At 52.6% G+C, this 24,585-nt stretch overlaps 2 protein-coding genes and 1 long non-coding RNA gene across 6 annotated transcripts in view; 2 read left to right on the top strand and 1 right to left on the bottom strand.

Annotated features, from left to right (window-relative positions):
* The window catches only part of TNFRSF10B (tumor necrosis factor receptor superfamily, member 10b), a 72,576-nt gene extending 68,150 nt beyond the window's left edge, over positions 1–4,426 (top strand). For both annotated transcript variants that reach the window (XM_011968816.1, XM_011968815.1), the window contains 2 exons: positions 281–353; positions 1,547–4,426. In XM_011968816.1, the coding sequence (XP_011824206.1) occupies positions 281–353; positions 1,547–1,860 (387 nt within the window). In that variant the 3' untranslated portion in view covers positions 1,861–4,426. The remainder of the gene's footprint in view (positions 1–280; positions 354–1,546) is intronic.
* Positions 4,360–24,585, bottom strand: part of RHOBTB2 (Rho-related BTB domain containing 2) — a 32,272-nt gene continuing 12,046 nt past the window's right edge. For 2 of the 3 annotated variants that reach the window (XM_011968818.1, XM_011968817.1), the window contains exons 2-10: positions 19,942–20,143; positions 19,074–19,177; positions 18,405–18,590; positions 16,805–17,823; positions 16,441–16,559; positions 13,842–13,992; positions 9,779–9,867; positions 8,819–8,924; positions 4,360–7,323 (exon numbers count right to left, since the gene is read on the bottom strand). In XM_011968818.1, the coding sequence (XP_011824208.1) occupies positions 7,106–7,323; positions 8,819–8,924; positions 9,779–9,867; positions 13,842–13,992; positions 16,441–16,559; positions 16,805–17,823; positions 18,405–18,590; positions 19,074–19,177; positions 19,942–20,143 (2,194 nt within the window). In that variant the 3' untranslated portion in view covers positions 4,360–7,105. Of the gene's footprint in view, positions 7,324–8,818; positions 8,925–9,778; positions 9,868–13,841; positions 13,993–16,440; positions 16,560–16,804; positions 17,824–18,404; positions 18,591–19,073; positions 19,178–19,941; positions 20,144–24,437 lie in introns of all 3 variants that reach the window. The other variant, XM_011968819.1, reaches the window with a different exon arrangement.
* On the top strand, positions 5,196–18,167 carry LOC105531024. Its single transcript, XR_001004729.1, has 2 exons — positions 5,196–5,439; positions 16,435–18,167. It is a non-coding gene; the product is annotated as an uncharacterized LOC105531024 (long non-coding RNA).

The following is a 24,585-nucleotide window of genomic DNA, read 5'->3' as shown; positions in this document are numbered from 1 at the left end:
AAAAAAAAAAAAAAAAATCATCAGGACATATTCATTTTTAAGTATTACAATTTAAACCTTGGGGTTTTAAAAATATACACTCCTAATTTAAATATTGACTGCTGTATTGGCCTCCTTCCGAGAGTCTTGCCCCTTTGTTTCCTGTCTTGTTGCCGGAACTTTCAGAACAATGTTCTGGAAGTGACGTGCTGCAGGTCTCAGGGCTGGCTGGTGGTCTGGTTCAGTACTGGACTGCAGGACTCCTGGCTCTGACTGGGACGTTCTGCACTATGTGTTACAGGAACCGGCAAAAGCTGAAGGGCCTCAGAGGAGGGGGCAGCTGGTTCCAGTGAATGAAAACGACCCCACTGAGAGTAAGTGTTTTGCTCCTGGAGATGCAGCAGGAATGGAGGGAATAGGGACAGTGTCCTAATTTCTGTCCCCATAGGTGAGAGGGCTCTTCCAGTGTATTCCATGGAGGAAACAGGGGGTCCTGTGGTATAGACCATCTGGACCCTAAACTGTCTTCTCCCATCTCTTCTCCCCACTCTACCTCATCCTCTCTGCGCCCTATCAATGACCCTAATGACTCTGTCCGTCCCCTTGTCCTCTCTCCTCCTTTGTTCAGGGTCTGTTGTAGCCCCCGCCCCAGGGACCTCCTGAGGGGCTGGCCTGTCCTGCACAGCACCACTAACCCCAGTGGGCTAAGGAGCTCTTGACCTGTGCCTAAGCCCAATTTGCAGAGCTATTGTGTAAACGACATATGAATTCCAAAGACTTAATGCAGAAAAGAGTGGAAAATATTTCACTCATAATTTTTGTATATTGATTGTATATTAAATTATATTTTAAATATATTCAGTACCATACATTGAAATGAATGTCGCTTGTTTCTGACTTTTTTAAATGAGGCTGTTGGAAAACATAGCTTTGTGTTCCTGGCCCCGTCTATCTCTAAGGACGGCGGGGCGCATCATGTTGCACACACATCTCATTTAATCCCTCATTGTCCCAGGATCTGGGCAGCGTTGCTCAGTCTTTGGGTTCGCTTCTTGCTCAGAGTCTGTTTGCCTCCACCTAGCTCTGCCCTAGCACCAGAAAGTGAGGCCGAGCTGGGTGAAAACAGAGGTCCCCTGTCCCAGGCCCTGTGCTTTGCACAGATGCAGACATGGCCGCCCTGGGACCTGCTCCCATGGCAAGTGGAGCCCAGGCAGCCTCCTTCCTCTGAGCTCCAGCTGCAGCCACTCTCTCTCCCTCCCTCGGGCTCTCACCCATTTTGCTTTCTGCCTCTGTAGGGTTCATCCATTCTCCCCTGGTGGGTTCTCAGCTCTGCGTGAGGGCTGATTCTCTGATGACTTTGACTCCCCGAAGCACCTTGGGTGCGGGGGAGGCCAAGCAGTGTGGGAGCGCTTTCTGTGGATTGGAAGTGGGTGGGCGCTGGAGCGGCAGGTTTGCCAACACACAGGACTGTCCAGGTTCCCCGCCTTGGGTTCTGGGCCTGATGTGGGATCCTCTGCCCTTTCTGAGTCCCAACTCACCTGGCTTTCTCTGTGGCTTTCTCCACCAGCTCTGAGACAGTGCTTCGATGACTTTGCAGCCATCGTGCCCTTTGACGCCTGGGAGCCTCTCGTGAGGCAGCTGGGCCTCACGAACAACGAGATAAAGGTGGCCAAAGCTGAGGCAGCAAGCTCCAGGGACACCTTGTACGTGATGCTGATAAAGTGGGTCAACAAAACCGGGCGGGCCGCCTCTGTCAACACCCTGCTGGATGCCTTGGAGACGCTGGAAGAGAGACTTGCCAAGCAGAAGATTCAGGACCGCTTGTTGAGCTCCGGAAAGTTCATGTATCTAGAAGATAATGCAGACTCTGCCACGTCTTGAGTGTGAATCTCTTGAGGAAATAAGACCTTCCCTGGTTACCTTTTTTCTGGAAAAAGCCCAACTGGACTCCAGCCAGTAGGAAACTGCCACAATTGTCACATGACCGGTACTGGAAGACACTGTCCCATCCAACATCACCCAGTGGATGGAACATCCTGGGACTTTTTCACTGCAGGTGGAATTATTTTTATAAGCGGAATGTGAACACTATGTAAATACCTAGATCATTCTATGTTTGTGTGTATTTTGAGATTTGGTTTGGGATGTCCTATTGTCTTTACAGCACTTTATCCTAATATAAACGCTTTATTTATTTATGTGGGCTACACTGCAAGATCTATCTGGCTTAGCATTTACGCAGTTGATGTCCAACTTCACTTGACACTATATGATGTGAATTTTTTTCGGGGGAAGGGGGAGTGGTTTACTCTGTCTCCCAGGCTGGAGTGCAATGGTGCAGTCTTGGCTCACTATAGCCTTGACCTCTCAAGCTCAAGCAATTCTCCCACCTCAGCCATCCAAATAGCTGGGACCACAGGCATGTCCCACCACGCCCGGCTAATTTTTTGTATTTTGTCTAGATATGGGGGGGCTCTCTATGTTGCTCAGGGTGGTCTCGAACTCCTGGACTCAAGCAGTCCGCCCACCTCAGACTCCCAAAGTGCTGGAATTAGAGGCATGAGCCCCAGCACCTGGCCTTACCTTTCTACTTTTATAATTCTGTATGTGATTATTTTATGAATATGAAGAAACTTTAGTAAATGTACTTGTTTACACAGTTATGTGAATGGATTAGGTAAACAAAATGAGGAGACGTACAATGGGGGAAGAAGAAAAAGTCCTCTGTAAGATGCCACTGTCTGGGTTCCAGTTCTCCCTCAGATGTACTTTGGTTTCAATGACTGGCAACTTCTAAAGGGGCCAGCCTTTTGAACTGGACAACCTTACAAGTATATGAGTATTATTTATAGGTAGTTGTTTACATGTGAGTCGGGACCAAAGAGAACTGGATCCATGTGAAGTCCTGTGTGTGACTGGTCCCTACCTGGGCAGTCTCATTTGCACCTGTAGCCCCTATGTATGGACAGGCTGGGACTGAGGCAGACGCGTTAGATCACATACAGCAAATAGGGTCTATGTCATATCCCATTTCCAGTGAATGTAGTGAACTTGAGCCCTGTTTAGGTTCAAGAGAGAGAGGAAAAAATCTGTCTCCCACGTCTGCCATGGCATCAAGGGGGAAGAATAGATGGTGCTTGGGAGTTGTATGAAATGGTTGCCATCTCCGGAGTAGATGGCCCAGCTCACTTCTGGTGATCTGTCACCCTGAGCCACTGAGTTGCATTTTAGGGTACAGATTCCCTACTTGAGGAGCTTGGCCCGTCTGTAAGCATCTGACTCATCTCAGAAATATCAGAAATATCAGTTCTTAAACACTGTGGCGACAGGACCTAGAATGGCTGACGCATTAAGGTTTTGTTCTTGTGTCCTGTTCTATTATTGTTTTAAGACCTCACTAACCATTTCAGCCTCTTTCTAACAAACCCTTCTCCGCAGTATTTCAGTCACGGCAGGATCATTTAAGCAGGTAGTCATTCCAGGAGTTTTTGGTCTTTTCTGTCTCAAGGCATTGTGTGTAGTTTTGTTCCGGGACTGGTTTGGTGGGGACAAAGTTGGAATTGCCTGAAGATCACACATTCAGACTGTTGTGTCCGTGGAGTTTTAGGAGGGGGTGGCCTTTCTGGTCTTTGCACTTCCATCCTCTCCCACTTCCATCTGGCGTCCCACGCATTGTCCCCTGCACTTCTGGAATGCACCAGTTGCTGCTACCTCCTGGTCTTTGCCTTTGCTGCGCCTTCTGTGCAGGACGCTCAGCCTCAGGGCTCAGAGGGAGCCAGTCCGGACCCAGCTCCCTTGTCCCTTCCACAGAGGCCTTCCTTGAAGATGTATCTAAAGTGTCAGCCTTATCAGTATTTAAGATTATTCTTTATTTTTTATTTTTTGAGACAGAATCACACTCTCTCACCCAGGCTGGAGTGCAACGGCGTGTTCTGGGCTCACCGCAACCTCCGCCTCCTGGGTTCAAGCGATTCTCGTGCCTCAGCCTCCAGAGTAGCTGGGATTACAGGCACCTGCCATCACGCCTGGCTAATTTTTGTATTTTTAGTAGAGACGGGGTTACACCACGTTGGTCAGGCTGGTCTTGAACTCCCGACCTCAGGTGATCCACCTCTTCCTCCCAAAGTGCTGGGATTACAGGCGTGAGCCACCACACCAGGCCAAGCTATTCTTTTAAAGTAAGCTTCCTGACAACATGAAATAATTGAGGTTTTTTGTTGTTTAGTTACGTTAGGTTTTGCTATATTCCCAGGCCAAATAGCATGTGATACAGGACAGCCACTTACAGTGTGTCACTCATGGTTGGTGTCCTTTCATGCTTCTGCCCTGTCAAAGGTCCCTATCTGAAATGTTATAGTACAAACAATACAAGGAAGCACATTGTGTACAAAATATTTATGTATTTATGAATTCATGACCAAATTAAATATGAAACCTTATATAAAAAGAGGTGTGGTTTTTGTCTCCCGCCCCCAACCTCCCCTCCTCTTGTGAATCAGCTCTTGAGTGACAGGAGGCCAGGGCTGTGCTCCTGCTGGGACTCCTTCCTTCCTCCCTCCCCTCTGTTTTCAGGATTGGCCTGCTGGGGGTGTTTTCCTGCATCCAGGAATTCTCTGGAGTTCAAAGAGCTAGGTTCCTGGGGACTGGGATTCATACTTCCTTCCCCTCTCTCTCCTGCCTGCTCCTCCCTCTGGGGACAGGGACACCAGTGCTGGCCTGGTTTACCCACAGCCTCCCAGGAGGGTTCTCTGGGCTGCCGGGTTGTATCTGGTTCCGACAGCTCTCGGGGAAGGGGCGGTGGGTCCCTTAAGTTGGGGGGCCGGCCCTGTTTCTCAGGGAGTCCCGTGGTCACTCTCCTAAGGCTTCCTACAGCCCTGGGCCGACCTTCACTTTCTCTGCCCCGGCCTTCCCTGCACCCCCACTAGGGTACCCAGGTTGCTCAGCCCTGCAGGCACCTAGACCTATTTCCCGTTCCCCTTGCCCTGGAGGACCCGTTCTCCCTCTCATCCACAGCTTCTGGGAGGCCCAGGCGTTCCCCAACGCTGTCCGCCTTCCCTAGAGGGGAGGTGGAGGTGCTCCAGGCTCCCACTTCCGTCTCCGCTGCCCTGCCCGTGGGCTTTTGGGCCTCACTTAGAGCCCTGGGCTGCACTGAGCCGCAGGGAGGCCGAGCAGCCTGTAGAGGGCAGCACACGCATGGCTTTCCAGCCAGCCGCCCTGGAGGCCCGTGGAGGGGAGGCAGCCACAGTCCTGGAGGAGCCTGGGCCTGGACAACATGGCTCCCCCCGGGGTTAGAGCCGCTTGTCCTCCAGCCGCCTGCTCTCTCTTGATGGGGATTTAACCTCTGGTCACTAGGTCCTGCCGGCTGCCTTTGTTTCGGGTTAGCTCTATACCAGGCCTTACCAGCGTTTTGCTGGAGCCCACCCCTGGGCCAGGCCCTCTCAGCTAGAACATCTTTCTCAGGCGAGGCGACTCCTGAGCTCCGAGCCCACAGCCCCACTGCCTCCTGGCTCTGCCCCTCCTCCGTGGGACTCCATCTTTTACACCTAAAAAGGGTGTGGGTAGTGAAATTTGAGTCAGGTTTAGAAAACGGAAAGGGGCAATTGTGGCCCGGCTTTTGCCCCATGGGGGCTGGGAGCTAGTTTCAATCCCCCACATTCCTCCAGCCCCGCCCTCCTCCTCTGTAGACCAACCCTGCTTTTCCTCCTGCTCCATTCTCCCTCTTCTCCTTCCCCTTATCCCACCCCAGCAGTAATAAGGCGGTGTCCTTTCACTACAGGCCCGTGCCCCTTCCCCTGACCTTTGGCCCCTATTGCAGCCCCCCCAAAAACACCCACCATAAGCACCCTGTGGGGTGATCCTCTGAAGGCAAGGAAGGGAGCCTGCAGTCTCCAATGGGCAAAAGCAAGAGTCCGGTGCCATTTGAGCCTGGAGACCAAACCCCTCTTTGCTGCCAGCCCCGGCCACTCAATCACCAGCCCTCTGGAGGCCAGGCCCCTGTGCTGCCCTCGGAGCCAGCTGGCAGGGTCAGGGCCTCCGCAGTCAAAGAAGTACCGAGTCCTTTCCTGAAAGGCATTGAAGTCGATTCTGCAACCTAAATCTTCACCTCCTCATCATGGGGGCCTCTGTTTATAGAAATGTGAGCTAGGCAGGGGCTTTTTCTGGTTTTCATTCTTTGGAGGGATAGAGGACAGAGTGTTTGTTGGTGACTTTTTGTTTCGGTTTCAGTTTGGTTGTTGTTGGGTTTTGTTTTTTGCTAATTTTGCCCCACCCTATAAAAAGCAGTGCCACCCAGAGGCAGGGGAGGGCCCTGAGGAACACGGGGTCGCTGTGCACTCATTCCTACTTCCTTCTCCACCTGTCCCAGCCCCTTTCTTTGGTTCCCATCTCCAAATCTGAGGGTAAAGGAGGGGTGAGGGAGAAGTTTCTTGTTGCACCAAGAGGCACTGCTTCTAGGCCTGGAGCTCCGAATGACCTCTGTCCCCATTCTCAGGCCTGTGCCAGCACAGCCCCCCAGGACAGAGGGACGCTGGCAGGATGCAGGCCTTTCCATGTCTGGCCTTTTGCAGCTGGACCCCGGGGTGTAGAAGCCTTGAGTTGGGCTCTGAAGGCTCAATTTCTACCCTGACTTCTCCAGTAAGGATGTGAGTAGACTTCGTGTGGAAATGTCCACAAAACAAATGCAACACTCAAGTCCATCGGTGGAAAGACATGGCCAACAGGGCCAGGAGCCTCGAGGATCACTTCTGCTTGCTGGGAGGGGGGGCTGCCTCCCTGGCCAGAGCAGCAACCAAGACACACAGAGAAGCCCTTGAGGCTGGGAGGCTTTCCCTTTGACTCTAGGGCTCTCAAACCCAGAGATGAAATGCCAGAGCGCTTTGCTCCTCCAAGCAGTTGTCTCCTGTCCTGCTTTGGGTCTGGGAACCTCTGCAGGTGGTTCCCGTTCTGCTCCACAGGGCCCGGCTCCTCTCTGGCTGAGCCACGGTGGCTGGTAAGAAGAGCTGCACCCTGTGGGTCCTGGTTACGTGGGCCCCCGGTCCTTGTAAGGTGGATGGGGTGATGCGGAAGAGCAGAGGGGCGAGGGCGGATGGGGACAACAGCAGCAGGGTCAGAAGAGGGTGGCAGCATCTCAGACCACAGCCGAGGAGGAAGACGGGGATGAGGAGGAGGCTGCCGAGGAGGACGGGGAGGATGGACTGTTCCAGAAGAGCCAACGCCGCTTGGGCTGCCGCTTGAGGTGGAGGTAGTCCTCCTTCTCACGCTCCTTCCGTGCCCGCTGGTAATGATCTTCCTCCTTCAGGTACCACACAGGTGGCCACCGATGCTTCTCGAAATACTCCTGGTTTTCTGGAACAGAGAACAGTGCAGCTTGGTTAGAAAGGAGGCAGAGGGACAAGAGGAGCATGGGACACAAGTCCCACCCCACCACAAGGCCTGCAGCAGGCCCCCAGCCCAGCCCCCAACACATTCCCATGGCCCACGGCACATGAGCCTCTGAGGCAAGCAAAGTGCCCAAAAAGCAGGTCTGAAAGTCAGCACTGGGGAAGCTGAGTCCCTTTACAAAGACGGGAGCGATCTAGACAAGGGCTGCCTGTGCATTGGGAATGAAACGGACAGAGGTGAAGGATAAGGGAGAAGGGGTAAGTGAATGTCGGCCAGGAGATACTCAGCGTGGTTAGGGGATGAGAGTGGAAGTTTCTGGCCAGAGCTGAGGTTTGAGGGGGAATATGGAGTCAGGGCACAGCAGGACACAGCAGCAGACCAGAGGAACGGCTCGCCTTATTCTGCAGGGTACGGGGGGCCGTGGAAGACTACTGTTTCAATGGAAGGTCTGGAACCAGGCAGTGATGCTTTTGGACCTGTGCTCTAGAAAGAAAATGCTAGGCTGGGCGTGGTGGCTCACGCCTATAATCCTAGCACTTTGGGAAGCTGAGGCAGGTGGATTGCCTGAGGTCAGGAGTTTGAGACCAGCCTGGGCACCATGGTGAAACCCCGTCTCTACTAAAATACAAAAAATTAGCCGGGCGTGGTGGTGGGTGCCTGTAATCCCAGCTACTCGGGAGGCTGAGGCATGAGAATAGCCTGAACCCAGGAGGCAGAGGTTGCAGTGAGCTGAGATTATGCCACTGTACTCCAGCCTGAGTAAGAGAGCTAGACTGTCTCAAAACAATAAATAATTTTTTTTTTAAAGGGTTGTAGTAGTGAAAAGGAGAGCTCGGGGTGAAGACTCAGCAGCACGCAGCAAAAACACGCAACAGGGAGGAGGGTCACGGCAGTGCAGAGGGAGCCCAGAGAGGACCCATGGAAAGAGTGGCAGACCTCTCAGGGAGGCCAGGGATGCCTCTCCCTGGAGGCTGTGCAGTTCCTGTTGAGCTCTAGGGCCTAAGAAATTAATCAAGAAGAGACAAGAGGCCTCGGAGGATGCCCAGACCTGGGTGGTCCAAGCTGTGGCCTGTGCCCATTCCTGGGTTGTACAATCAATTTAGTAGGCCATGAGCATGATTAAAAAGATGTATATATTTTCCTATATGTGTCCTGGGTCACAAGATGAAACGTATTTCTTATTATGGTATTCTGTCCAGAAAAGTCTGAAATCGACCAACTCTAGTCCAGTATCCTCTTCATACCTCTGAGAATGAGACGCCAGAGAGGCAGGATGAGAAGCCTCCAGGCCAGCGCTTTTCCTGGGGCCCCTTGGCTTGGCTGGAGGCTCCTTCGCAGGCTGCTCCCAGCCCCAAGGTCAAGGATCACTGGCAGCCTCCGGGTCCCTGGGATTACGTGGGAGCTGTGGACCCCTAAGGGGAGGGCAGCAGGTACTGCCTGGGCTGGCCCCGATGCTCACCTGGGGACATGGCCTTCATGTCTCGGGGGAACTTGCGGCATACGTTGTTGTAGTTGGTGCAGATGTGGTGGAGACACCAGTCGGCCAGCTGGTACGCACAGTGGAACTGGGGACAGAAGGGAAGAGCATCTGTACTGAAATCCCCAGGGGAGAGGGTCTGCATAGACACTTCCAGCTGCCTTCAGAGCTGAAGCTCTGGTGCAGGGCGGGCAGCGGCCCTGCAGTCCTAGAGAGCCTGCGCCAGAGGCAAGGCCACACAAAACTGAGAAGGATGATGCTGCCTCAGGATCCTTGGCACCACCGCCAGCACCACCATCGTCTCACCTCTGTTCTGCCCACTCCCGGCATCCTCGCTGCAGATTCCAGAGCCCTATGTAGTGGCTTCATACTGCATCTGCCCTCCTCAGATCTCACCCCACGTGACTTCCCTCTCCTCCGCATCCAGGACCAAGGCAGTCTGTACCAAGGCACTGACAATGAGCTGAGGGAGCTGCCTTCCCAGGGGTGTCTGCAAGCCCTGCGTGAGCTATGCTTCCACTCCACACGCTAATCTTTGGTGGCTGAATTTCTGGCACAGTGAAGGCCAGTGTGGGAGATTTGGCTTGTCTGTTTGGGATTAAGGGAGTGAGCGGTTAATTTCAGATGGAGAGTCCTCACTGCCCCTTAAATGACCTCAGGCAGGCAGCAACCATGTGTAAGCCTGAGCCTGGGGTTCCCTCCCCAGCCCTACTGCTGCCCAAAGTCTCATTCCTTTCCCGCTTGGCCAGCTCCCCGCTGGGTACATCAGGAGTTCCCCAGCTGCTTCCTGGCATGGAGGAGGAGATGGGCTCTGCACAAAGAGCCCAGTCCGATGATAGGTTCTCCCGCATAGACTGCCTTCCACCCCTTCCCACTCACAGCCAATGGGCAGGCAGAATGTAGAATTGAGACTGTTGTAGATTCCCTCCTCTGCCATGATACCTGAGCCAGTTCCAGGAACACAAGGACGTCCCCATCGATGTCCACCATCATCTGGGTCGCTTCCATCAGCCCGGTCACTGTGTACTGCTCTGTGACACACACGGCCACCAATCAGCTGAAGAAGCACATGACCCGTGCTCACCCTGCCCCCCAATGTCCCCCAGCTCACTGCAGGGCAAGGAAAACCAGGGCCCAGGCAGGTCCTCACAGGCCCGGAAAGGCCCCAGGCTATGAAGTCTGCTGCCACCAGGGGGACCCCAGGGAGGAGAGCAAGACCTCAACGGGGTGGGGCAGGAAGAGTAGGAAGACATTAGAATTATCTTAAGAGGATTTTTCAAACTACGTATGTCCTGCGACATAATCTGACATAGGTAGGGTCAAAGTTCCCAATAGAACCAGCCTCTGATACAAAAGGGAGAGTGTGTGAAACCTCATGTCTGCTGATCACAGAAAAAGGCTGAGAACTGTGAGTTAGAACTAGGAGTTAAGTTTAGTTGTTTGCTTTAATTTACATTTTGTAACAAATTGTGTACTAACCTTGCATTTTAAGTTAAAACATTTATATTGAAGAAGTAAACACCCTTGGTTCTGAATTTTAATTAGAAGCATCAGTATAAACTCATGAGGTATCTTATCTTTAAAAAGATCAATATATTTCCCAGCTCTGCCCACAGAAAAGACCTAGAAACAACAGTCTTCCCAGTACAATGAGCATTCCTAGTGCACACAAATACCAGTTCCACTTCCAACACAAGAAACCAGTACTTCTGGAGAAATGGCTGATTCCAGGTCTAGGGCACAGAACGTTCAACAGGAACCTAGAACATCCCATCATTCCAGATAGAGAGGAAGCTCGTAAGACTCGAGCCAAGCCAAAGAGTGCAGGATTTGAGCCTCAGTGAGGATAACTGCAATTAACTGAAACCAATCAAGAATGTTCAGATCTAAGAGATCATAATAATACTTCAAAAACAAACAACCGGCCAGGCACGGTGGCTCACGCCTATACTCCCAGCACTTTGGGAGGCCAGGGCGGGTGGATCACTTGAGGCCAGGAGTTTGAGACCAGCCTGGCCAACATGGTGAAACCCCGTCTCTACTAAAAATACACAAATTAGCTGGATGTGTTGATATGTGCCTGTAATCCCAGCTACTTGGGCGACTGGGGCATGAGAATCTCCTGAACCTGGGAGGTAAAAGTTTCAGTGAGCTAAGATCATGCCACTATGCTCCAGCCCAGGTGACAGTTAAGATTCCATCTCCAAAAATAATTTTAAAAAGTAAAAAATAATGTAAAAAACTATACTGTAGTGTTTAATGACACACACTTGGATGATAAAACTATAAAGGAAAGTAAGGAAATATGCCCATAAAAAGTACCATAAAAAACAGGAGTACTAGGCAAAGGGCTTCCTCTTAGGGAGGAGAGAGGGGTCTGTGAGAGGGGAGGGAGAGGCAGAGGACTTCTGGTGGCCGGCAAGATTCTAGTTCCTGACGTAGGTCATGATTAGAAAGGCATTTTGCTTTATAATAATTCATTAAACTAGGCCAGGCTTGGTGGCCCACGCCTGTAATCACAGCACTTTGGGTAGCTGAGATGGGAGGATCACTTGAGGCTAGAGTTTAAGACCAGTTCAGGCAACACAGCGAGACCTCATCTCTGCAAAAAATTTAAAAATTAGGCCGGGTGCCGTGGCTCACGCCTGTAATCCCAGCACTTTGGGAGGCTAAGGCGGGTGGATCATTTGAGGCCAGGAGTTTGAGACCAGCCTGGCCAACATGGCAAAACCCCATCTCAAATTACAAAAATGAGCTGGGTGTGGTGGCGTGCACCTGTAGTCCCAGCTACTCAGGAGGCTGAGGCAGGAGAATTGCTTGAACCCAGGAGGCAGAGGGTGCAGTGAGCCAGGATCACACCACTGCGCTCCAGCCTGGGCGACAAAGTGAGACTCTGTGTCAAAAATAAAAAATAAAAATAAATTTAAAAATTAGCTGGGTGTGATGAGCAGGCCCATAGTCTAAGCCACTTGGGGAGCTGAGTTGGGAAGATCGCTTGAGCCCAGGAATTTGAGGCTGCAGTGAACTATGATCAGGCCGCTGCACTCCAGTCTAGGTGACAGAGCAAGATCCTGTCTCTAAAAAAAACATAACAACAACAATAATTCAGTGACCTGAACATATGTTTAATGTGCTTCTATGTATTTGTGTTCTACTGAATAAAAGTTTTCAGCTTGAATTAATGGCCTCACAGGAAGCATATCTCACAAAACTTAAACCATCGCCAATTATATCAAACTTGGCATCTTCCACTGATCCTTAATAAGGCAGATATAAACATTTTTGTATATGTTCCCTAGTGTGTATCGATAATTTCAAGAAAAGTTACTTAACATTATTTTCAATAAGCCTTTCCATGCAGCAGTCCAGTTTCACATTTTTAATGACCACCACGTGAAAACTGCCTGTGTGTGCTTAACCAACGGTTTTTCTCTGACTTGCTTCCAATTGCCTGCCATGACGAAATGAACCTCTAGAAATAACTTTATGCGTTTTTCCCCTTTGGGTCATTTCTCTGGAGACAGTCTTTTAAAAGTGGAATTATTCCATCTAGGAATTTGAAGTTTTATGTGCTCTGGGAAGATCACACCATTGTTTCATGGAGAGCAGAAAAAGATACACTGTTGTAGCTGGGATCTTCAGAAGCCTCTCTTACTATCTGCCCCAAAGTCCCCTTTATCCCCTTCTGGGGCCCCTGGATTCCCTCTGCAGCCTCTGCTCTTAATATTCTGGTTCTGATCAATGATTTCTGCCTTCTTTCCATAACCCAGCCCCACCTCATCATTCATTTTTCCTTAGAGGATTGCTGTTTTCCCTCCTATCTGAACCTCGATCTTGATCATCTGCCTGGACCTCAGCAGCTCTGACACTGGGTCCTTCCCTGAACCTTAACTCAGTATGTGAGGATCTGCTCTCTGCCCCCCAACCTATGCAAGAATATTAACCTCGGCATCAACACCAGCACTGGTACCCATGCCACCACCACCACCAACTCAAATGCCAACTCCAACATGAACAAGAGCCGTCTGCCTGCCTGGGTCTCTGGCCCCAGGCTCCCTTCACCCCATGAGTACCACTTCTCTTCCCTGGCTCCTTGGACCCCGACTGCCTGCCACCGGCTTTCCCCCATGACTCAGTTCTTGCTCCACCTCAGAGAGCCCCTGAGATTGGTCCACACTAAAAGCTGAGCTCCAGCTCGCACAATCCGTGCAGGGACTAAGGAGCGGCAGGGATGTTTGTGTGCTGTTTCTGGAAGGAGGAAGAGAAGGTGATGTCAAAGTTAGGGGAAGAAGCAAAAAGGCAAAAGAAGAAGAAGGAAAATAAAAGGAAAGGAAGAAGGAGAACCACAGGGTAGAAATGTGGGAATTGTGTTCTGTTCTTTTTTGACTTCTTAAGCTTGTCCAAGTGAAGTCAAGCAAAGACCATAAAGCACTGTCCTCGTCCACTTTTTGTTTGTTTTTGAGATGCAATTTTGCTCTGTCACCCAGGCTGGAGTGCAATGGCGCAAATTCGGCTCACTGCAACCTCCACCTCCCACGTTCAAGCAATTCTCCTGCCTCAGCCTCCCAAGTAGCTGGGATTACAGGTGCCCACCATTAAACATGGCTAATTTTTATATTTTTAGTAGAGACGGGGTTTCACCATGTTGGCTAGGCTGGTCTTGAACTCCTGGCCTCAAGTGATCCACCCGCCTTGGCCCCCCAAAGTGCTGGGATTACAGGCATGGGCCACTGTGCCCAGCCTTATGTTCCATTTTGTTGGGCTGAAATCGCCTTTGGAGAGAGCCTCTCAGGTGACCCCATCAAACAGGCCCCGCACACACCCTTCTTCACTCTATGTCCTCATCCAGAACTCTGTGCCCGTCAACAGATTCCATTTCATGTATGCTTAGTCCTTTGGACATCGGCTTGTCCCCCAGGAGGAGACAGGTAAGAGGAGAACATCGCACCTTGGGGTTTCCCTGGCCTCTCCTGCGGGGAGGTCCCCATGCGCACCGCTTAGTTACCTGTGAGGGCAACCAGGTGTGGCAGGCAGAGACGGTTGGCTAGGATGATGAGCTTCATGTCATCCAGGTCGGGGCTGGAGGTGAACATGCCCGTGTAGAGGTATTCCAGCACGGCCCGCATGCAGCTCTTGCTTGTGTAGGGAAACACCACCTGGGGCAGGAAGTAGTGAGCGGATAGCAATGAGGTCCTGCTTAGGAGAAGAGGAACTCAGCCCTGAGGAACTGAAGAGCTCTGGCCTCATACCCGGGCTCCCTGAGACAGGCAGCCTTCCCTGTGCTGTGTGTGTATCTGCTAAGACCACCCCAACACCTGGCCCCTAGAGCGACAACCTGTGCCGAGCCCCAGTTTGCTTACAGCACCAGAGTACAGGACTCTACTATCATTTATGTGTTTATTTTTAGCAACAGGGTCTTGTTATACCATCCAGGCTGGTCTTGAACTCCTGGTCTTAAGCATTCCTCCAGCTTCAGCCTCCTCAGTGGCTGGGACTATAGGCACAAGCCATGGTGTCCAGCTTCTAAATTCTTCCAAAGGGACCTGGATACTACTCACTGGCACCCTCTGGAAGCCGTTCTTGCTCTCGGGATGCTTGAAGGAGGCCTTCTGGTCACCTCAACCTACACCCCAGCCCCTCCCATCCCTGCAGGGAACAGAAGTGGGATACAGAATAAGTAAGGCCCATGACAGCTGACTTCTTTCTGTCTGCTCAAAGCTGCTGCTTGGGGCCTCCAGGATCTCTGGAGAGCAGCGCTGCAACACAAACTGCCTTCTCATCAGGCCCTCCAGGCTGTGCTGGGAACTGGCTAGAGCTTTAAAGCTGGCGTCTATAGTACCGAGAAGTGCCTGGGGCTGGCAGGCCCCTGGGGCCCGTGAGAGCTCCTAGTCTCACATTTTGTATATCCAAATCCTACTCCCACTTCAGAGACCAACTCCCAACGCTTCCACTTGGCCTTCCTTAAGTAATTCCTTCCCAGAAATCTTAGAAAATGCACATTCCACATCACAGGATGTGATGCAGACTCGTGCTTGGTTCTGTTTTTCATTCAAGCATTTGGTGAGCACTTCCTAAGAGACTGGCGCTGACAGGGTTTTTGGCAGAAGGAAAAAGACCCAGTCCCTGCGCTCAGAAGCAGTTACAGAGCAGCAGGGAAAACTGTGTGGATGTTCAGAACTCCACGCGCCTGCAAGAAGTAGAACCTCGTTAACTACAAGGTTCGACACTCAGTGATGGGCAACTGAGGTCCAGGAGTTCAGAGCACACCAAGGGCTACTGCCCAGGCTACTCTGCTTGGAATGGAAAAGAGACCAAACCTAAGAGAATATTTCTAAGGACACATTGATAGGCTTCTTCCAACCCTAAGTTTCCAGTCTAGGTGCATGAGAAAGTGGTGGCATTATGAGAGCTGGAGGGGCACTGATTAGAGGGGCAGGTGGTTCTATTAAGTATGCTTTTCCTTCCCTTCCTTCCTCCCTCCCTCCCTTCCTTCTTTTCTTTCTCTCTCTCTTTCTTCTTTTTTTTTTTGTGGAGATGGTATCTGTGTTTCCCAGGCAGGTCTCAAACTCCTGGGCTCAGGCAATCCTCCCACCTCAGCCCCTCAAAGTGCTGGGATTACAGGTGTGAGCCACCACCTAGGCCTATTTTCTGTATTTTGATGCTTTGACAACTAAAGCCTTGCTGGCCCTATAGGGACTGCCTTCCCTAGGGCTGGCCAGGTCCTAGAGATAGTGAAGGAGTTGCCTGCAAGCGTGCCTTTCATATGTAAACCAACCAATCCAGAGCCCACAGTCCACTACCTCCCCTATAGGCTCTCACACTCCAGGCCACTATTCCCCTGCCCGAATCCCCCTAGAGCCAGGTGACAGACAACTAGAGACAGCCCCCAGGCCCCAGAGCCTGCTAACATTATTCAAACCAGCTAATCCTAAACCTGCTCAACCTGCCTCGCCCATTCCCTCCCATGGAAACCCTCTGCCTCCTGATTGACCCCAGAGCTTCCCCATGTGACCCCCAGCCATGGTGGTGTGGCATGCCCCGTCTTCTTGGGATCTGTAACAAGTTGTCTTATCAATGACAGCCATCTCGCAATCTGTGGGCCTCTCTACACCTCAATAATAATAAAACCTACCTTTTAAAACAGTGATGGATCCAGTTGTTTCAGGTGGGTCAGGGAGGCAGTAAGGTACAACGTAAAGAGCCAAGGAATGGAAGTCCTGAGTTCAAGTCCTAACTCTACTTCCAATTTCATACAAGTCACTTAACTTCTCAGTTTTAACTTCTCACTCTTAACTTCTCAGGGGCTCCCTTTCCTAAGTATACGGTAGGAGTGGCACATGTGTAAGTTGCGTGTGAATTCAATGAGATGATGAACCGAAAGTGCTTTCTAAACTCTCACGTTGAGGTGTTAGTGTAATTCCCTCCCCTGGTGTACTGCATAATCCTTAGCTCCAGGAACCACCTCCTAAACCTCTCTTGGGCCCATCACCCTGTGGTTAGCACAAAGTCAGCGATGAAGAAAGTACCCTGAATGGCAGTGCCTCACATGTAAAGGGTGCCAATGTCTCACTCCCTCCTTCCCCGCTTTGTGTCCTCAGCCTTACCTCCCGGGTGGAGCTCTCCACAAATGGCCCCCCGAACATGGCAGCCATCCAGTCACAGCTGGAAATCAACAGGGGCTTGTGGGCGCTGATGGTGCCATCATCCAGGATGAAGGTCACATCTGTCCAGAAGAAGCATCACAGGAGGACCGATGAAAGAAGGTGGGAGAACGAGCCCCAAGGGGAGCCACGGAGCCGCCTCCTGAACCCAGAAGATTCGGGGCATGTAACAACCCCGCTCCCAGCTGGGGAAAACCAGGCTTCAAGAGCATGGCAGCCGCAGCTCCAGGACACCAGGAGCTAAGACCGACAGGCAATGCTAATAGCACCAATGCAGAACCCCTCGCCTTCCAAGCATGTTTCATACCTGAGAAGGTGCCTTTTGCCAAACACTCCTTAACCCGGTTGGTCCGACGGACATGGAAGGCCTTGGTGATCTCCTGGTTCATGAAGGCCTCATTGTTGAGAATATTGGCCACCATCATGCGGAGATCAAAGACCTCGAGCAGCTCAGCAATGTGGGCAATGTGCATGAGGTCACGCTCGTTCTCGTCCAGCTCCCCCGTGTACAGGTACTTGAGGACCGCCCGGAAGGGCCCCGGCTGGATGGAGTTGTCCATCTTCACCACCACCATCAGCCGGGATTTGTAGGTGAGAGGATCTTCTGCCATCTCTTCCTGGATGCTCACAAAAGCTCGGCTCCAGGAAGAGAGCACACGACCCCTGCCCGGCAGGTACCCTGTTCCGTTGCCCCGTAAGATCCCGTCGCTGGTGGAAGCACGGAGGCCAGCAGGACCGGAGCCCCCAGGCTCATCCACGCTCTCGCATACGTCAAAGCTGGCTGCTCGGAGCAGGAAGTCTCGCCCATGGTGGTGGTGGTGATGGTGGTGGTGTTGATCAGGGTGGCCCTGGTGGTCCTCTGGGCAGGCGCCCCCTGGCCCCGAGGGGCCCCCCAGCTCCCCCTCACTCAGGTCCATGAGGAACAGGTCATAGAACTTGGAGGAAGAGGTGGAGAGGTAGATCTTGTGGGCAAAGATGCGCACCCGCTCCTGCAGCACCAGGATGACGTCCGCGCAGAGCGGGTCCTCCAGGAGGTGGGCGGGGCACTCCTCGCTGCTGGAGGGGGGGTCGGGCACCACGATGATGGGGGGCGGTGGCTTGGGGGGTAGGAAGGGTGCCTGCAGCAGAGGCCGCTGCACGTTGCGGAGGTGGGACTTCCAGAACTGTAGGTGGCGGCGGGAGATGAGTGCAGCTCGGATGGCGTTGTCAAAGACGTCCTTGATGCCGAACTGGGCCACCACGCTGGTCTCATAGTAGGGGATGCCCAGCTCCTTGGCCACCTCCCGACCCTTCTCTGGGGGCAGGATTTCGTTAGGTTTGATGGGCCTGGTGGGTTCAAGAAGGAAACCAAGCTTGTGTTGGTGGTGGAGGGAGCTGCCTGTTCTTCCACAGGCTGGAGGGACTCTGCTCAGGGTCTGGGTGCCAGTCCCCACCCACTCCTGCCCTGCTCTGTCTGGCCAAATCCCATCAAGCTGCTTCAAGGTCCACCCCAAGCCCTCCTTCTTCCAGAAAGCTTTCCCTACTATGCCAGGCCCCAGTGACCGCTCCAGTGCAAAGCCGTGACAGCACTGCCTCTCTGGCAACTAGCAGGCAATGCTTCACAGGGATATTTAACATGCTCACATATTTAGTGTATCCCTCAGCAAAATTATAGGACCTTTTCATGCAAATATCACCTCTTCCTCTTTGTCTTTCTTCATGGTGTTTTACACAGCACTGCCCACACCAGAGGTGTGCAACAGGTATACGAATGAATGAATGAATGAGCATGCTTGTTGACTCCCGATGCAAGCTTGCTCCAAATGGAGGGAGAGACATGAGGCTCAGTGGAATTCCCCCAGGGCTGAGCAGGGAGCCATGGTGAGGTATCCATCCCTGTTTGTCTCGTTGGTACCAGCACCTCCTACCTAGCCAAGGGTCGCCTAGCCCTGTTGACAGCCTCCAGGTCAGCGTAGCGCAGGTCCAACTGGCAGCCCACCAAGATGACAGGTGCTCGGGGGCAGAAGTGCTTGATTTCTGGGTACCACATGGTCTTGACATGGTGGAGGGAATTGGGGTTGGCAATGGAGAAGCACAGAACCACCACGTCCGATCTGCGGGTGGGAGAGTAAGGTTACGAGCAGAGAAGCAAGCAGTAGCTGACCTGGTCCTGGAACATCTGCCCCACCCCAGCCCCATACACTCCCACACCTGGTTTAGGTATCTGCTCACGTGTTCTTACACAAAACATAGAATAACAATACCTCCAATTTATGTGGCATTTTAGAGCTCAAGACTTGTTTTGGCCTCACAGCTATCTTGTGAGTTAGAAATGGCCATTTTTACCACTTCACAACTGAGAAACATCATCTCAGAGCCACTAGGCACAGAGCTGGAACTCAATCCAGGCTTCCTGATCCTGGGCCCAGGCTCTCTTCCCTGCCCCAGGCTGCCCCAGCCCCCACGAGGCTCTGCCAGAGCTGTTTTCTCCACTCCTTCTTGCCAGCTGAAATTTCACAGAGGTGCTGGGTTCCTGGGAAAAGCAGGAAAAAACCCACCCCGTTGGTTCTCTGCAGGCGGCCAGAGGCCTTCCCTACCTCCCATAAGCAAAGCGACGGTCTTTGTGGTGGTCTCCAAAGGTGTCCCAGAGGCGCAGAGAGACGCTGACATCATCTACCACGTCTCGGGAGCGTTCCAGCACCTGGGACAGGGGAGGAAGAGTGGGACTCGAAGGCAGCAGTTTTGGGGCCCTCTGTGTGCCAGCTCAGGATAGGTGCCGGCTGACACCTAGAGGCTCCAGACAGCACCGGGGAGGGAGGGACAGGGCTGGCATTACCCACTGTACATCCTGCACAACTTTCATCCACATGAAATCTATATAGAATCAATAACAAGGGTGGCCTCCAAGCCGACCAGGAGTGGAAGAGACCCTAAGCAGGCAGAAGAGACACTAAGAGGGTAGAAGAGACCCTAAGGGGGTGGAAGGACCCTAAGCAGGTGGAAGAGACCCTAAGGGATGGCTATGGGTGTGGAAGGGGCCTCTTCGGGAGCTGACCCTTGTTCCTCATTTTCCCTGCAAATGGCATGTTTGTGAGCCTCTGGTCTTTCGCTATCAGCTGCCAGCTTCTTTGCTCCTCTCAGCTTGTATCTCTTCCAAGCCCCAGTCCCCCAGTGCTCCCCATTACTTAGGGCTGTGACTACATACAATGCAGTACCCCACACAAAGCTGGAGTCCCAGGCACCAGTTCAGTCCCTGAAAACACAACCAGCCAGAGACGCTCCCCTGGGGCAGGCTTGGCTCAAACCTCTCTCCAGGGGCTCCTTCCTCTTCAGCTGCCCCTACCCCACCCTGTCCCACCCCTGCAGGGCTCCTGTGAGCTCTGGAGACACCAAGCTGTGCCTCAGGAAGCCCCCAAGCCCAGACTCATGGCTTGGATCCCCAGCCAGGTAGCCCTGCAGCCTTACCTCCTGGCACACACGATATTGGTCGATGGCCCACACTGTGGGCACATGCGTGGCCAGCAGCTGGTACTGGGTGAGGGTGGCATTGCAAGCACGGGCACAGATGAGCCTAGTCTTGCCCACGGCGTTGTCCCCCACCACAACGCATTTGATGGTCTCTACGTTTGGCCTTTCATAATCCATGTCAGAATCCATTAAACGGGACCTGAGGGAGAGGAGGGAGGCGGTCAGGACGGCATGGCATGCCAGCTCGCCATGGGCCAGGGCCAGCACCCGCAGCTCTCCTCAGTCAGGCTGCCCCTCTGCAAGCCCCGGAGCTGACAGGAGGAAGGAGGAGCAGGCAATGTTCTGAGCAAGAGCTCTGCGAGGGTCCAAGAGGCCAGAAGCCCATTCAGGCTGAGAGGAGCAGTGCCACCAGATGGGCCACCCGTCCCCTTCCTGCTCCCGCCATCCTCCAGCTGTGCATCTGGATGGAGGAGACCTGCACGGGATCACCAGTGGGGCCTGCCGAGGCCCTGCCCTGTCCCCTCTCCAGAGAGGGCAGCTCACTCCCCATCTGCTCTCCTCTTCCTTCCCCAGCAGGGCAGTGGCAGCAGAACAACAAACAGCTGAGAGAAGCAGAGTCGGCCAGGTCCCCACCCCTTCCCAGCATGCCTGGGGGCAGAGCACTTTAAAATTTAATGGACTTGTCAGAACTGGGCAGCGGCTCTCCCGGCCTCCACTCTTTGCCTCGCCCTCTCCAGTGGTGGTGGATTTCCAAGTCCTAGCCTGCCTAAGTGCATCCTTCAACCCCAGACCCCAGCCCCCTTTATGGAGATGCAATTCCTCCCAGCCTCTCTGGGATGGGGAGGTTCCTGGATGCGCCTGACCAGCCCAGGGGCCTCCCTTTCTCTACTACGGGTCTGTCCTGTTGCCCATGTGTCATGCTCAGCTACGGGTCCAGCTCTGAGATGGGGGTGAGGGGAACCACAGGCCTGTGATGGTACTGTCAGTGGCCAATGGGCCTCTACTTCCCCGATGTGGGGCTGTCCTCCCGGCACCCTGCCCCCAGCCTCAGAGAGAGTGAGATCCACCTCCACCCTCTTCTACCCTTCCCATTCCTAGGGAGGACGATTCTCAGGCTAACGATCCCAGGCAGCTGACACTCCTGGGTGATATTCACTAAACTGGCTCCATGGGTGATGGGGTTGCCAGGAAGCAAAGGATCAGAAACTTGAGCCTACATTTCTGGGCAAATTCTTGCTTCAGTTGCCTTCGATGTTGAGCAGAGAGGAAGTGGCTTCTCCACTCCCAGAGAGGGATGGCTTGAATGAACAAACAGAAAGCACTTCTGTAGTCAAATGTCATGTTCGTGTTTAAAAATCTGTCACCAGGAGGCCCTGGCCTCGGCATCCACCCTCCTGGGATTAGGGAGCAGGGGCAGGGCCGGCGTTACTAGGAAGCTTGGTTTCGCCAGCATCATCTGCCCGCCCCACTCACATTCCCTGTGTGTATGAAAGTTGTCTGGGGGGGCTTTAGCACCCGGAGTCATCCCTCCTAGGCCAAGGAAGGCTGAGCTGAGTCCTGGAGGCTGCCCAGGCACCCTGGCTGCTGAGCCATCCATCCCAGAGCCAGGCCACCAGCAGCAACAGGGAGGCTCCATTCCTGCCGGGCTGTAACTGGATGCCAGCATGCAGGGATGCAGACCGAAATATCCAAGTAACGATAGCAACTGGGATTCGCGCGAGTGGATGCATCTCAGCAACCTAAGCAAAAAGTGCAGCAAGGACTTCTCAATGAGACAACCTCCTCCTCCTTTTTGGAATGTTACAGGATCTGGACCCTTCAACGAGGTCTCCATGCAGTGCCCTCGCGGTCTCCAGGGAAACTGTATCATCCCCTCTCTCTCCTCACCCTCCCTCAGCAGAGAACTGTTTTTTGTTTTTGCTTTTGTTTTGAGACTGAGTTTTGCTCTTGACACCCAGGCTGGAGTGCAATGGCACGATCTCGGCTCACTGCAGCCTCCGCCTCCTGGGTTCAAGTGATTCTCCTGCCTCAGCTTCCCAAGTAGCTGGGATTACAGGTGTGTGCCACTATGCTGGCTAATTCTGTATTTTTAGTAGATATGGGGTTTCACTATGTTGGCCAGGCTGGTCTCGAACTCCTGACCATAAGTGATCTGCCCGCCTTGGCCTCCCAAAGTGCTGGGATTACAGGCGTGAGCCACCACACCTGGCCCAGAGAACTGTTATTCTAAACACAGGCTTCCTCCTCCCAATTCTCTCTCCTGAGCTGAGGACCGGGAACCCCACTTTCACAGTTCCTGGTCTCAAGTTGAGGGATGTGCTGGCACCAGGAGGTGGCACCTGGGCTGTGGTTTCTGTTTTGTCAAGCGAATACCAAAACAGATACAATCCCAAATATAAAATATGTGCAGCTGGAGGATAAAGATTAAAACCCCAGGGCCAAAAAAACTTCTTTCTCAAGTTTTGATTCTCATAGCATATAGGTCTGTAGACCGAAGCGGGAGAATGAGGAGGCATAATGGAGGGGTGTCAGTTCTCAAATCCAGGAGCACTTTGACAATGAGAATAATGCCAAGACACCAGCAGAGCAGTGCTGGGCCAAGTTCAGCTACTTTGTGATGAAAACACTGGTGCCCCCCTTGTGCTATGTCACCTCTAGGGTTAAGCAGGGGTCAGCCAATCAACAAGTGGAAATTGACAAATACTGTGCCATGAGTTTAGACACCAGACCTGCTGAGTTGCTTCCCAAGCTGCATGACCCCTTCCCTCCATTCCCCAGCCCCTTCAGCCATCCCCAGCTTGTCCTTCAGCTGCCTCTCCATTTGTATCATCTCACCCTTTCTACCCTGTCCCAACTGCCTGACTGGCAAAGTTCACCGTCCTATCTAGGAAGGGGCAAGTCACTTCATTTTTCTGGATATCAGTCTCCCACTCTGGGAAATGGGTATGAAGGTACTGGAAGAGTCTCCTGAACCGTGGTTAATTTGTGCCAAGAGAGGCTGGGCTGAAAGGAGGTGTTTGTCTTCTTATGTAATGTGGTATTATATAATGCTAGATTGCATATCTATATGTGTAATTATATCTCTCTTTAAGATACAGACCGGCCCAATTCAGCTGGGAAAACTCTTAGTCTAATCAGGCCTGTCTTAAATGAGGATCCTATCCTGGAGAGAGCGTGCCAAGAGTAATACAATTTTTGCCCTAGGATGTTGCTGATGTTGTATCATGGCTGATGTATGGTGATACAGCCCACTCAGTGAGCTTCTCAACTTCCCCTCTCCCTCCGGCTCTCTCTTCTTCCATGACTCCAGACTCTCCCTCAATTGCCTCATCCCCACTCAATCAACCTCCATAAACTATGACCTCCTCACCACCCGGCCCTGGGCATCACAACCCCCAACTCACTCCTCTTCCATGACAATCGCAAAGTCACTGGTATGTGTTCCTTCCATCCCTGTTCCATGATCCCTGTGCCCCTCTCCAAAAACAGCCTCCTGCCCACCGCTCTCCCAGCTCTTTGTACTTGGTGCAAGCCAAAACCCAAGGTGTGCTGAAATTAGCTACAAACCTCGTGCACTCCCAGTCCCACCCCCACACCCCTACACACACTCTTTGCAGAGCTCAGAAAGGGCCCCTTTCCCTCCCACAGCTGATAGGAGGCTTGTTCATCTGTGGCTGCCCTAGTCTGGTTGTCAAGGAAACAACAGAATCTCCCTGGGAGCCTGGCTTGTCTCCTAGCAACCAATATCCCACATCATCTTACAAAATGGGAAAGCGAGGAAAATCCTGAAAATGAAGGTAAAATCAAGGGAGATGGATTGGAAGGGAAAATTGGAAGGAGAAGAACAAAGAGAGAGTGGACCCCGAATTCGGGGAGGCTCCCACGGGGGTCGCTGGCATTGCAAGGAGCCCCGTGCAGATCCAACAGAAAGCAAGGCCCAAAGGGACCCTGAATGGTCATATTAAAGAAATACAAGCCTAAACACAGGATAAGCCCCCTCAAACCTGAAATGTGGACACATCACCAAACACCGCCAAGGATCTCCCCAGTAGTTTCACAGAACTCAGTTACATAGACTGCAATGGAGTTGAGTTCAAAGAACCAGCTCCAGAACTGCCAGCAAAACACCCCAATTCCACTGTTGTTTTGTTTTTGTTTTCTTAACAGAATCACTTCCACCACTCTGGACCGTGTTTCTTTTTTTCTGACACGCTACTCTGCACACACACAAAATAGAAATTTAAAATTTGTTAAACATCGAGAAGGGGGAGGGGCACGACACGCCGAGGCAATCGAGTCATCTTCCTTTCCCTAGAAACACCGGAAAGGATTAGTCTCCAGCCTCTCTGAACCCAGTTGCCAGAGCCAGAGCCCAGGGAAGAGCGGGGCCCAGGAAACATAGCGAGGGGCGCAGCAGGGCCGGGAGGGCGACGCGGCGCGTCTGCAAGGGCTGCTGGCCACCCCGCCATAACCGCGAGCAGCCATCTACTTACACCACTACATGTGACGGGGTGGCTTCTAGCGTGAGGAACACATCTTTTCCTGCTGAGCACGCTCATTTTAGTGAAATGTCGAGGGTCCCTCCGCGCCTGCAAGTTGGGACGACGCCGGCGCCGCCGCGGGGCTGCTGGGCTCCAGCCT

The sequence above is a fragment of the Mandrillus leucophaeus genome, unplaced genomic scaffold (assembly GCF_000951045.1).
Source record: "Mandrillus leucophaeus isolate KB7577 unplaced genomic scaffold, Mleu.le_1.0 Scaffold86, whole genome shotgun sequence".
NCBI classification, from domain to species: Eukaryota; Metazoa; Chordata; class Mammalia; order Primates; family Cercopithecidae; genus Mandrillus; species Mandrillus leucophaeus.
Note: the sequence above shows the minus strand (reverse complement) of the source record. Positions and strands in the feature narration are given on the sequence as shown.